General features: G+C 42.3%; 1 protein-coding gene across 1 annotated transcript in view; it reads left to right on the top strand.

The window, feature by feature from the left end:
- The window catches only part of TSPAN7 (tetraspanin 7), a gene marked incomplete at both ends in the record, with an annotated part of 94,412 nt that extends 81,519 nt beyond the window's left edge, over positions 1–12,893 (top strand). Inside the window, 4 exons of the mRNA XM_080613856.1 lie at positions 1,659–1,754; positions 3,330–3,485; positions 7,895–7,978; positions 12,825–12,893. Coding sequence (XP_080469982.1) covers positions 1,659–1,754; positions 3,330–3,485; positions 7,895–7,978; positions 12,825–12,893 — 405 coding nt within the window. The remainder of the gene's footprint in view (positions 1–1,658; positions 1,755–3,329; positions 3,486–7,894; positions 7,979–12,824) is intronic.
- Positions 12,894–13,115: the final 222 nt, after the last annotated feature.

The raw sequence follows: 13,115 nt of genomic DNA, 5'->3' as shown, positions 1-13,115 counted from the left end.
CCAAAGCTCTTGGCCTCAGCTGCCTGATGATTTACTCTGGAGCTATCGTTTTCTGTGTGTCCATCATGTAAGATCTTCTTTACTCCTTTACATATGCTGAGGGCTGCAAAATAGATTAAATACTTTTCTCAAACAGCTTCTTCAGCCAGGCAAGTACTTGTTTATATAAGGCAGAGAGCACTTCGGCATCAGATCAGACTCCATGTTTTGTAAATCTTCTTCTTTTGTTGAGGGCGGGGAGAGAGTGGGATGGGATTTTGTTTCTATCCTGAGAATAAGGAGAGATTAGAAATAGAGTGAGGTAGGAAACGGGGACAGGAAGAAGCTTTAAAAAAGCATGATGGTCTAGATTTGTGTACCACTTGTGCTTTATCCACTGTAATCAGGTCTCTCTCTGGCTTTAAGTCCATGGGCCTACATGCCATTAGTGCTGAACCAGAACAACCCCAGAGACCCTCTTTGTCTCTTGTCTTTGTATTATCTGGTTTTCTGGTCTCTTCTTTTAACATGAGATTTCCATTGCTATAGGCTTTTCTGATGTCTGCCCTTGCAAGTGGTGGATAAATTTTAATTCGGTCCTGAAATACCTGTCCATCTGCTAAGGACTGCAATTTCATCTGGCATAACCTGTAGCAACCTCAGTGTCAGGCTGCTGCTCCCCTTTGGAAAAGGCAGTCTCTTGTAAAGGTCATAGCCGTGTGGGTTGCCCAAATCATCTGATACCCAGCTCCTTATCACCCATTCAAAATGCCTTTCCCAGTGATGTGCCTGACCTTCTTCAGCTGAGAGACCTCTCATTCCTTACCCAAATGCCTTTGGTGCTGGGGACAAGGGCTGCCATCTACTTAGGGCATTTGTGTCTTCTTTTGGTGCCACTGGCTTCTGTAACCAAGGCATTTGCACGGGCTTCGACTCCTACTAGGCATCCATAAGCAGAAGGCAGCACATAGTCTCCTTCAGACTTAGTGCTGGAACAAATTGTTTTGGGGAAAAACATAGAATCATAGAATCATAGAATAGTTAGGGTTGGAAAGGACCTTAAGATCATCTAGTTCCAACCCCCCTGCCATGGGCAGGGACACCTCACACTAAACCATGCCACCCAAGGCCTCATCCAACCTGGCCTTGAACACCACCAGGGATGGAGAATTCACAGCCTCCCTGGGCAACTCATTCCAGTGTCTCACCACCCTAACAGTAAAGAACTTCTTCCTTATATCCAATCTAAACTTCCCCTGTTTCAGTTTTAACCCGTTATCCCTTGTCCTGTTACTACAGTCCCTGATGAATAGTCCATCAAATGATATCTTTCTTATAGGTTAAGTAACTTTCTGGATTTCTTTTTTTTTTTTTTGGTTTAAAATAAAAGTACCACAGCAAACAGCTACATTAAAAAAAAAACCCAGAAAATTACTTAATCTATAAGAAACTTAACCTGTAAGAACTATGTCCGATAGACCCCACTTGAAAAATAGTATGAATGACTCCTAAGAGTTAAGAGAGAGCTCTGCCAGCTCTGAAAACACACTTAAAAACAAGTGGGAAGGGCTAGTTTGGGTGCCTTGTTAGGTTTGGAAATGCATTTGCTTCCTGTGAAAACTGCTTCAGATTTCAGCTTTTCATTGCTCACATGGACTGTTTTTTCCTCATCCTCATAGATCAAGGATACTTTCCTTAGGACATATACCGAAGCAATCCAGAATTACAACAAGAATGATGAGCGGAGCCATGCAGTGGATAACGTACAGGAAAGTGTAAGTATAAAATTGGATATTAAAAATTAATAGAGCAAAGCATACATTCAGATTTGATCACAGAACATGAAGTGTGGATGGCTCAATCTGCAAGCTGTATACTGCAAGCAAAATTAGAGGCTGGCAAAACTGATCTAAAGAAAGAGTAGTTCAGCTGGTATGCTTGCCTAAGTTTTAATGAACAAGCTATCTGACAAAGACAAGGCCTGTCCCACTTGCTTGTTGTTGGTCCCTGATCTTGAATTATGTTTAAAGGCCAGTTTTATCCCTTAAGAACACACCTTGTTCTTAATGGAATCTGTCAATAGGATTAAGAAATGTAGATTTGAGCTGGATGAGACAGGATTCTATAATTTAGCATCCTGTATCACTGATAAACTGCAGCAGTTCACAAGTACAATGAGAAGCTTGCAAAGGAGACCTAGTAAGCTAAGGGGAGAAAGAGAGCGTATTTTCTCCAGAGGAAAAGGGGGTGGAAAAACGTGCTGCTGAGATTGGAGATGCCAACCACAAGGAACCAAGCCCACCAACTACAACCCAGAGTAAATTCCTATTTAAATACCTACTGGAAACCATACCATAGCAGGACGCTCACAATACATTCTATGAGCCAGTTTGCTTTTCATGTGATTATAACTTACTGAATGGCTGAAATTGCAATGTAATTGTACTGATGACTTCTAGATCTTCTTTAGAAATTGCATCTATAATGTTGGACCCCTCCGAGTGTTTGAAACTGCCTCTAACCTGTCTTCTCTTAGCAGATTTCTGCACTGTTCTGAACTGACTGTATTCTGCTGTCAAATTGTTTGCCTAATGTTAATGTGTATTTTGAACTTCTGATTCCTTGGAGTTGGCTAAACTACACAGTTTTGAATAATTGTTCAGTGTTTCTGTCATAGCAAAATGTTGATTTCATTTATTTTTACAGAAACGGCATTTATAAGCCCTTTTAATGCAGAAAATTCAACGCATACTGCATATCTTTGAGTGACTGTCTTCTCTTCTAGCTTAGTATCTAGAGCAGAATATCCTTCCCAACTTAGTTATTTTCAGCTGATTATGAAATCATTCTGTGAACATATGGTCTCCTTCTATTCGTGTCTCTGTGAGTTTTCCTAGAAATTATTTTGGCGAGTTAGAGAGGCTTCCTTCACCTTAGCAATTTGTACTAGTTTGTCCCTGCATGCGTTACATGTAATTCTGCGTAGTGCTTTGGATTTTTTAAGGCCACCTTTCTTGACTGCATTGTGAGGCTCTGTCTTGAATTTCCAGGATCATCTTTAATCAAATAAACAAGCAAAGGAAACAAAACCAAACCCCAACAGACCTTCAAAGAATAGCTCTGCTCATAAAATACCTTTTTTCCTGGGAGGTTTTCTGCTCAAATCTTCTGTAAATGACATTTTTGATGATTTTGTAATAAATGGGGCAGGGGGTGGTATCTTCTTTCCAAAACTGGAGGCAATACATTTTTATTTTGATTTTAAGCTTATTAAGTGGACAATAACAATTGCATCCTAGTTTTTATCCTGGTTTGCTTGTTTGTTTGAATCTGCATCTTATTCCTCTTAGCTGAGCTGCTGTGGCATTCAGAGCTACACCAACTGGAGCACCAGCCCTTACTTCTTCAAATACGGCATCCCTACAAGCTGTTGCATGAACTCCAGTGACTGTAACACTCAGGATCTGCGCAACATGACCGTGGCCGCCACTAAAGTAAACCAGAAGGTACCAGTAACATTGTGCTAGAAGCAGTTGTTACAAAACCATCCAGTACACGAGTGGAGCATATGGCTGCTTACAGTTGCATTTATTTTCAAATAGCTGATTGATAACTTGTGTTTTGGGCTGGAATTATGGTAAGGAGCTTTCAAATTCTTTAAGCTGGCCTTACTCAAGTGACCAGGTGAGCAACATTTCTGATGAGAAGGGATTTGTGACCTCACCACAACACTGCACAGAGAGGCAGTGCTGGCCAGGCACAGGACCAGGAGTGCTTTGTGTGCTCAACTGCCCTTGAGGGTTAGGTTGATCAGCACTTCTCTGCTCCTCTCTCCTGCTGAATGCTGTGGGGTTTTGCTGAGGACAAAGATGTAGCTGGGTGAAGGGAAGGATAGGGTTTACTTTTGTTTGTGTTCAAACAGTAATTTCAGTGATAGAGAAAAAACATGGATGACTGACAACAGGCGTGGTGGTTGGGTGGTATATTTACAATGACTTAAAATCTTTGAACATGTGCTGCTGCAAGCATAGCACAGCCAAAGTGACTCCCCTCATGGGGTCACCAGAAGGAGCACTTGAGAAAAGGACTGAATAGGGTTGGGAAAGCAGGTTTGAGAAAACAGGAAGAAAAAGAATAATTGGAGAATTAAAATACAGAAAATACAAAGAAAGGGAGGAATAAAGAGAAAACAATGCAGCATGTATAGTAGACACTGCACTGCAGAAATACAACTCAAGTTACTGCTTTAAGTTATTGCATCATCAATTATTTCTTTCTTGAGATTTGCAAGACGCAACAGTTTGTTGGTAAAGGAATGATACTGTGGCCAAATCACTGTGCTAAGTTGCAGCATAGCTTAGTAAGACTTTAGGATTATTTTGTTTTCTGTTTTTGTTTTCAGACTTGAATTTAAAAAAATAAATAAAAGTCCTAAGTAGGTAACAGGCAAAGTATGGAAATGCCTTTCTGCCTTCTGTTTCTGTCTTTTTCATCTCAGTCACCTGTGAGTCAGGAGGTTGGAGTGGTAGGTGAGCACAGCCTGAAACATCTTCCTTTGAAAACAAGTCAGGTGGACAACATTTTCTAGCATGTACTTAAATAAGATGCCAGAGGATTATTTTCCACTAAGTTTTTCTTGTCTGCAATAGTTTAATCAGAGACACTTGTTCCAGGCACGTGAAACATTAGTGGTGTCCATCTGTTAAGAAACTTGCGGTCATCACCAACAAAGTAATCTTGCTGAATTGCGTGAGTATGGAGGATGAGCCACTCCATTCAGTTGCTCCTTGTGAACTTGTAGTAACTTTCTGGTTTTATAGAAGTGGGAAGAAGATGAGAGGCAGGACGGTGTGGATCTCAGGGATGTACAGTACAACCAGCACCCACAGCAGGCAGAGTGCCTCCTGGGCTGCCCATTGTCATTCCCTGCTTCTGCCCACCTTCCCGGTAGGAACGCTTTCTAGTGTGACTGGTACTTTGCCAGCAGGTCTCAGCTTTTCAGTTTGGGATGTCCATGCACTCTGAACCTTTCCTGGCTGCATAACTGAGCAGATGCCATTTGTGTCCCCACACAGACACACAGAAATCCCTATCCACTTGTGAGTTCCTCTGGGCAAAAGGTGCCTGCTGAATTGTGAGAAGCAGCTGAGGGCTGAATGAGCTTATGCTAGCCTGTGGCTGATAGCTCACTTTCAGCCATGCCTGCTCCTTGCTTTCCTGTCAAATGCACAAGTCACTTGACAGAAAAGGTTGGATGATTCCTCAGGAAGGAGTTGACTTAATTACTTGATTAATTATTACTTAGGGGAAGTTTGGATGTCCTGTGATATTGTGTCCCATTTTCTGAGATAGATAGCCATTTGTAATCAAAGGTTGTAAAGACTTCTGTTTAGCAGTTGTGAGATCTCAGAGTTGACCCAAACATTTAAGCAAGGTGGGATGTTTCTGAAAGGGGCATGAGAGTAAAAAGGAAGCAGGAGGAAATGTTGTGTGACCCTTTGCTTTGACTTCAAGTAGGAAGCAAGTATCATTGCCCTTGACGCAAGCCCACTGCTCATCTTGGAAACAGGCACTTTGCTCTCTGTGTGTTGGAGAATGAGGAAAAGATACATTGTCTGTGTTGTGGAAGACACTTGTTACCATTCCTGTGGATGGGTATATTTGGAATATACATCCTTTTTTGGTGAATCTTGCAAAGCTGTCAGTAAGACAAATTCTCTATGAGCTAATCAAATTACTAGCTCTTTATGAAGACCAGTGATGAATTATCCAAAGAGGATTAAGCTGATGATCTAATGCCAGGACTAAAAGACAACATTCTTGGTTTTTCTTTGCCAATTCTGCCACAGACTTGCTTAGTGACCTTGAGTAAATCATTTAGTCTGTTTCTTCATCTCAGATGAGACTAATACCTAACTTGAAGGGCTGTCATTAGGATTAGCTAATTAACATTCGTGTAGTGCTTTTAATCTTCAGAGCCCATTACCAACAAACCTCAAGAATTACTTCTCTCTAAAATCTTAATAAAGGAGCAGATGCATGAAGTCAAGAATTATTGGATACTTTCTAAATTGTCACTTCTGTCCTCTGGATCAGCAGCCAGATGTATGCACATGATACTTCACATACTTCTGTACTGTATATGCAGCTCTTGGGTGCTTCTTGCACTCTCTGTGCACAAAAAGAATTGAGCAATTAAGCTATATTTATGCAGTATAATCCAGGAAAGAGACTTTTGTGATTTGAGAAAACAGTCTTCAAATGAGGAGAGTGATCAAAACTCTCACTTGCATGTTTTTTTAACGAGATATTCTGTCTCTCTCCAATTACCATTAGGCACTGCATCTCTTGAAGGCTGTTGAACAGAACAGATCTCAGAATTGCTGGGGAAACATTAAGCTGTGTCAGACAGACTGAAAGCACTGCTTGAGAAACCTAATCTCATTTCCTAACACACACAAATATAGTTGCTTAATGTGTTAAATAAGCAGGCTTGAATCTGACATACTGTACACTGTTGTAAGATGCAATAAAGTATAAATATATACACTTTAAAGATTTCAGAAATGAATTACATCTATGCTGGTCCTCAGCTACTATTAGGTTTACCACTTCATTACTCTCAGAATTAAATAAATTGTCTTCTTATATTATAAAAGAGGTTAAAGAAATTATACAATTTAGTTCACAAATGGCCTGTCTCTAACAAAGGACATTGTCCTTCTCACTGTTATTTTTCATAAGCATTTAATGCTTTGAGGTCATGTAAAGAGTTCCTACAGTGTTTGCAAAAATAAGGGGTGTATGGATGGAAGGACGATATGGAGACACTTCTCTTACAGAACAGGAGGCTAAACTGGAAAAAGGAGCTCCCTGTTATTTCTGTTTATTCCAACTTCTGATAAAGTGGGTAAAGTTACAGCATTGCGCAGAATGCCTTGAGCCTTAAGATGAGAGTGGTGATAGTCATTTGAGGAAGCATGGCAAAAGGGGCTGAGAGGTGGCTTTGGACTGAGTGGGCAGATGATGTTAGTAACGAAAGAAAAAACAGATGTCATCTTTCTTCTTTTTCTTCAAGTATTGCATCACTTGTTTAGATTCATTTAGGCACCACAAACGAGGAAAGCTAATTTCGAATGCTTTTTTGAGGGGCAGAGTAGGTGAAGGGAGAAACTTGGCACAAATCATCATGCTAAGGGAAACATCTCAAAAAGCCTATTCAAGAGAAGGGCAGAAACGTGTATGAATCTGCTGGCTCCAGAGTGGGCTGTGAATTGAGACACAAGGAAGCAAGTCAGCTGATGGAGTCAGGGTCTGAGCTAGAGAGAGAAAATTGGGTTTGGGGAGCAGGACAAGGAATTTTTTGTCCAAGGGCAAATGAATGAAGAAACTTCCTACAAACCCCTTGATAACTTTGTTACATGGTTTAAAGTCATATACTGCTCAATGCCTTGTCTGGTGTCCTTTGACAGGTGAAGGCAAGCAGAATGTCTCATTGGATGCCTGAAGCATGCTTGTATTAAATATCTGGAGTATTAAGAAATCTGCATCATTTATTCATTTTTGACACTCTTACTGTATTATAACATTACCCTGTGTTGTTACTGGTTGAGTTTCAGGTCAAAGCTATTTTAATGGTTTTTATAACAGTGTGAACTGACATTCTTTACTAAGACCTATAAAAGTGAGTGTAACGTCACAATTAGCTTTTAAAAGTACTGAAATACATTTGTTTCTAAAAAGGACCGGTGTTGCCACCACTTTCCATCATTCACTGAGTAAATAAAAAGGTGACGCTGTTGGAAATTACAGCAGAAATATTGTCTAGTCCAAGTCCATTTAAAATGAGATATTTGTGTGTATGCGTTCGTGGCAGGGAAGGTCGATACAAGGAATGATAACGTTTGTTTTCTAGGGCTGTTATGACTTGGTGACCAGTTTTATGGAGACAAATATGGGAATTATAGCTGGAGTGGCTTTTGGGATTGCATTCTCACAGGTAGGTGCATAAATGCTTCCCTTCCCCCCATTTTGTCCCCTCTTTTCTTTTCTTTCCCTGGACTTCAAGGAAGGAAGCATTATGCAAGGGACTGAACTCAGCATGCTCATTAGTCCTGAGGTCATCTGTTCATTGATTTTCTTTTTTTCAACTTAAATGAAGTTTCTCCTTGGGAATATCAGTTACGGTTGAGCTAATGACTAGCTCAAGGAAAACAACTTGTCCCTCCACTGGGTCAAATAGAGGTTAACCCAATAAAACATTGGCTTAAATGGAGCATAAACAGCTAAGAAGACAAATAGCTTATCCATTGTATGGATAGGCTTCTACCTTCTAAGTGTTCTTATTTTGTCTTAAAGGAGTCTAGAGTTCAAATAAGAGTGTACCTTCAGGCTTCCCCATCCTGGACCTGAAGCCTGGAGGGAGCACTCGGTTTTGATGACTGATAGTTTTATATTTTTTCCCCTTTTTAGCACAGAACACTGAGCTGAGATCTGCCCAAATTAGATTATTAAACCAATTCCTTGCCTGGACCAAAAGGAGTTTGTTATGAGAGGGACAAGAGAAGGCTAAGAAGGTGTTTGCCTCTCCCTGATATTCAACCTGCCTTTTCTTAGACAGGAGCTGGGAAAACCACAGGTCTGGTCAGAATCTGCTGGTCAAGAAGGGGAGGATAAACACCTTTCAATGAGATGCTCATTTACTTTAGTCATTTGCATGTGATGGCAAAGACTCGCCTTTGAAACATGCAAGAAGAGGAGGGAGAGAAACACACCAATGGGCCAATGCAAAAGTGTTTGCAAAATTGTTCAGCAAAACACATGGCAACATCTGTGATGCCTAAATCACTTCTACCTGAGAGGCAATCTGCCTTCTCTCTGAAGACAGTACATCATACAACCGTAAATATTATATTCAAAAACTATCATGCAACTTATATTTGTTTCATTCACGCAATATTAAAAATTTGGGTCCTGAGGCAACACTGAAAATAGTAATGTGCCTGTGGAATGACTTATGCTTATCCAGTGGTTTGAAAAGATGAGATGCTAGGAAAAATTATTTGACTTCTTAAACCTCATGAATTCAGTTAGCAAGCGGTAGGTTTACACTGTGCTGTGCTGGAAACAGGCGATTTGCCAGCATTGTTGCTGATCATAGACAAGTCAAGTAATAGGAGGGCTTTGGCTGCCCATTTGCCCCTCCTGCCCCATGGCGTCAACCTATGCTTGGCTGTACACTGTTCTAGTTACATCTCTCTGAGTTTAATTTTCTCAGCAGTTACAGTGGCCTCCAGGATTTTCCAGAAGAGCTGTCCCCAAGCCACATGGAAAATGGGCACCACATCCTCTCAGTCAGTGTATGCACAACTTGAAGGAGCCCAAAGTTAAAACTTTTGGATCAGCTCACTGCCTTGCCTTCGGGGTATCTGGAAACCTGATGCCTTATAGCTTATATGTTAGATGTGAGAAGCCCATGATTTGGCCTGTCAGCCTGTTTCATATGGTTGTTCATCGTACCACCAGCCACCCAGAGCATTGGTGTCAGGTCTTCAAGATCCAGAAGCGATGAAACTACCAATCTGGAGCTGTTGGTGCATAGATCGGGGGAATTTGGGGGTTTTGTTTAATAAGCTATTCTAGTTTTTGTTGAATGGTCATGGCTGTCTTGATACTCTTCTCCACCATGGTTATGACTTGATTACTGCTATAGGACTCTGAGCTGTTATTTCAGTTTGGTTTCTAGACAGCCAGAAGGCTATAAAGCATCTTTTAAAGTGCCTCATGTGAAACTATCCAAAAGAAAAAGGGGATGAGTAGAATTTTACAGTTCATATGCTGCTGGGGCAAATGCCTCAGTCAGGACCAATACTACCTGAAAGCCTTTAATCAGTGTATTGTACATGTGCTAGGCAAAGCATCAACTTATTTGCCTGAACGCTGTTTGCAGCTGGGAGGGAGACTGTAGGAAGAGTGCAGCTGAAACTATTAGTACTTTGGCATGTGTCTGGATGTTTACTGTAGGTCATTGGCTGGTTGTGAGCTCCATGCAGAAAAGTGGGTAGGCAGTACAGGCATAGGCTGGCCCATGCAATGGGATCCCTTTGCACAAGGCGAGATCAGCATGATGGGCTGCAGGCAGCATGTGGGGGAAGGTGCTGTGCTGCTGTGGCTCCAAGTGCAAACTGAGGCATGTTCTGAAGTCGTGTTGGCAGCTCGTGCTGTCTGATGGCAGCGTGTGCCCTGCTGCCAGCTGTGGATGTTGCTCGCCTGCCTAAGCACAGGGCTCTGGCACCCCGAGTAGACACCCAGATGCTTGGGGTGTTTGCAAATGTGTGAAAGGGAGAAGAGAGGAGATGCAGGGGAGGAAAGTGCGGCTCTCCTAGGCTGTGAAGAATAGAAGGTGGCCAGTTTTACCTTACTGCCTAATCTGTTTTGCTGAACGCAATTAGGGGTGGCGTTTACAGATTGATTTCAGGTTAAAGGTAGCTGGCAGTCATGCCAGGCAGCGCTCCAGCTGTAGGCAAGGTTTTTCTGTTTCTACTGAGAATAGGTTTAATCTAAATAAAAGACAAATTAGATCATGTTGCTTTTCTACAGTAAAGCATGCTCAAGGGCCTTTCCTTCATGTGATTTGTTAGGTGTTGGCTAGCATGGGGAATGTGCTGATTCCCAGAAATAGGGAAAGTTGATGTACTGGCATTGCACATCTTACACGCCTGGCACACACTTCCCAGTCAGAGTCAGAGCTTTAAAAACCTGCTGTGTTGCTGACATTGTCTGTGCTGCTCCTCGGGTTTGAAATAGTAAAAATATAATACGATTTGGTTGGTTTTGGCCTCAGATGCTAATGCTGACTTCCAGCTGGAATAATTTCAGTTTAGCAGGTGTTCTTCAGAGCAGCAAAATGATCGCTGCCTTGTGCCCAACAGAGAATACAGTTATGCAAGCGGCATAGATGAAGAGTTTTGCCTAGATAAAACTGTAGTGCAGGCATTGGCTTAAGGGATGCAAAGAGACAGAGTCTGAAGGGGTTTACAGACTGTGGTTGCAGTAAAGACCCTGAGTAGGGGAGTCTCAGTATAATGTTAAGGCCAAATTGTTACCTCTTCTAGAAGGACACAAAGCAAGGTGCTCTCCAGATGTTCAAAACAAGTTGTGGAGCATGCAGGGTTCCCATCATTCAAAGATACGTTCTCGTGTGGCTATAGTCCCTCTTTACAGTGCAACATCCACCTGCCCTCTTTACTGTCAGCGTTAATGTGAGTAGCTCTGCCTGACTGTGGAAGCAGTTCTGGTGCAGACATCACCCACCGTGTCTGCTGCGACTCCTGAGACTTGGCCGTAGCACAGGATTACACCTTTGTCACCCCTTGCACCAGGGTTAGCAAGCAGAATCCATATTGAGATCCAATATGTGACCTGAAATAGAATCATAGAATAGTTAGGGTTGGAAAGGACCTTAAGATCATCTAGTTCTGGGTGGCTTCTAAATCAGGGCATTCAGCATGCTTTTAAAGGTGACTCTGTGCCCTTTTGAGATGCTCAGAACAGTTCTGGTGGATGCTGAAACAGGAGAGGGAGCAAATTTCTGGCAAATGAAGTGTAGCCTGACCAGGAATGTGACATCTTAGAGACAGAAAACAGTTTATCTGTATTTGAGGTACCCTTGCTTGGTCTTGCCCTGGGCTGATGCCAGCCCAAATCAGGCAATTGGCTGGTAGAGAAGATGTATATTTTGATGATGATCATGTTAACAGGGAGCACTGACAGTCTCGGGGAAAGGACAAGCAATCCCAAGTGTGAACTAGAAGGAGCCAGTTTGGAGGAGCAGCCAGCCAGGCATTATCTATGCATGTTCTGCAGGGTCTGCAGGAACTCCATTGCTGCCAAACAATTGTGATCCCCCTTCTCAAGCACTGCTCCTTTGCAATGCACTTTACCCACAGCAGAAGGGGACAGGCAGAGGTGGTGCCCTCTGGGCATGGGCAAGGCAGCTGAAGCTGCTCTAATAACCCTTTCTTGGAGCCCCAGCTGCGGAAGGCTGGTTGGTCTACAGAGACAGCCCTCTCACCGCACCCCAATTGCCAGGGATGAGCTGTAACAACCTGGATATGCTCATGAGTTAATTAATTGACCAATCCAAATGAGGAAAGCAAGGTTGAATTATTTATAGTATATTAATGCTGTTGGCATATGCAGGAAAAGCTAACAAACTGCAATAGGCAAAATGTTGAAATGACTGAGTGCTTATTGACGACTGGAAGCCAGGGATCTGTTTTCAATAATCTGAGTGACAGCCAAGGGAATAGTGAAAGACCTTTTTTTTATTTATTTCCAGATTGATAGCACTCATTTCTCTGGTGCTGCATCATTTGTAAAGAAAGCATAACCACTCTGGGGCATTAGGAAGCTTTTTCCCAGCACACTGTTAACAAAGCTAAAGGGGCTGCCAGCTCTCAGTGGTGGCGGGCGGCCCAGGTGAAGCCTGCAAGGGAAATGCAGCCAGTAGCATGCTGATACCCTGACAGCTTATGCATCCACATCTGACTTGGCCGGGCAGTGACAGCAGGATGGAAAAGTAGCAAAAAGGCGTGCTGCCTATCAAATAAATATCCTCTGATCAAAGTCAAATGGCACATCTGACAAAAGATGGGAGATTTTAATACTGTTTTTCTGATTAGAGCAGACCTTGAAACAGGGCATAAATGTGTTGGAGGAGCAGCCACCCAGGCTCCAGTAATAGCTCCAGATCATGAAATCTTTTCTTACCATGCCCTGTCTTTGTTCTGCATTCACTTAATTTAACTTATATTCTCTTCTACTTCTGTTCTTGTCTGGAACAGTTGATCGGGATGCTGCTGGCATGCTGTCTGTCCCGGTTTATTACTGCTAACCAGTACGAGATGGTGTAACAAGGTGAGCTTTGCCCATTTTCCATGCAGTACATATGCTATATACACCCTGGTGTATTAGCATGGTTGTGCTGCTTCTGTTGAAGATAGTGGGCAGGTTTTAGATGCTCAGCATGTCCATTGGGAATTAAGTCCTCCCACGGGACTCTTTGCTTTGGGATTTTCACCCCAATATTCTGTCTGGGGAGGGGGGGGAAAGGGGGAAATGTACTGTTGAATGTC

This window comes from Psittacula echo, assembly GCF_963264785.1.
Source record: "Psittacula echo genome assembly, chromosome: 3".
Classification (NCBI taxonomy): domain Eukaryota; kingdom Metazoa; phylum Chordata; class Aves; order Psittaciformes; family Psittacidae; genus Psittacula; species Psittacula echo.
The sequence above is the reverse complement of the archived record's forward strand: the minus strand, read 5'-3'. Positions and strand labels throughout refer to the sequence as shown.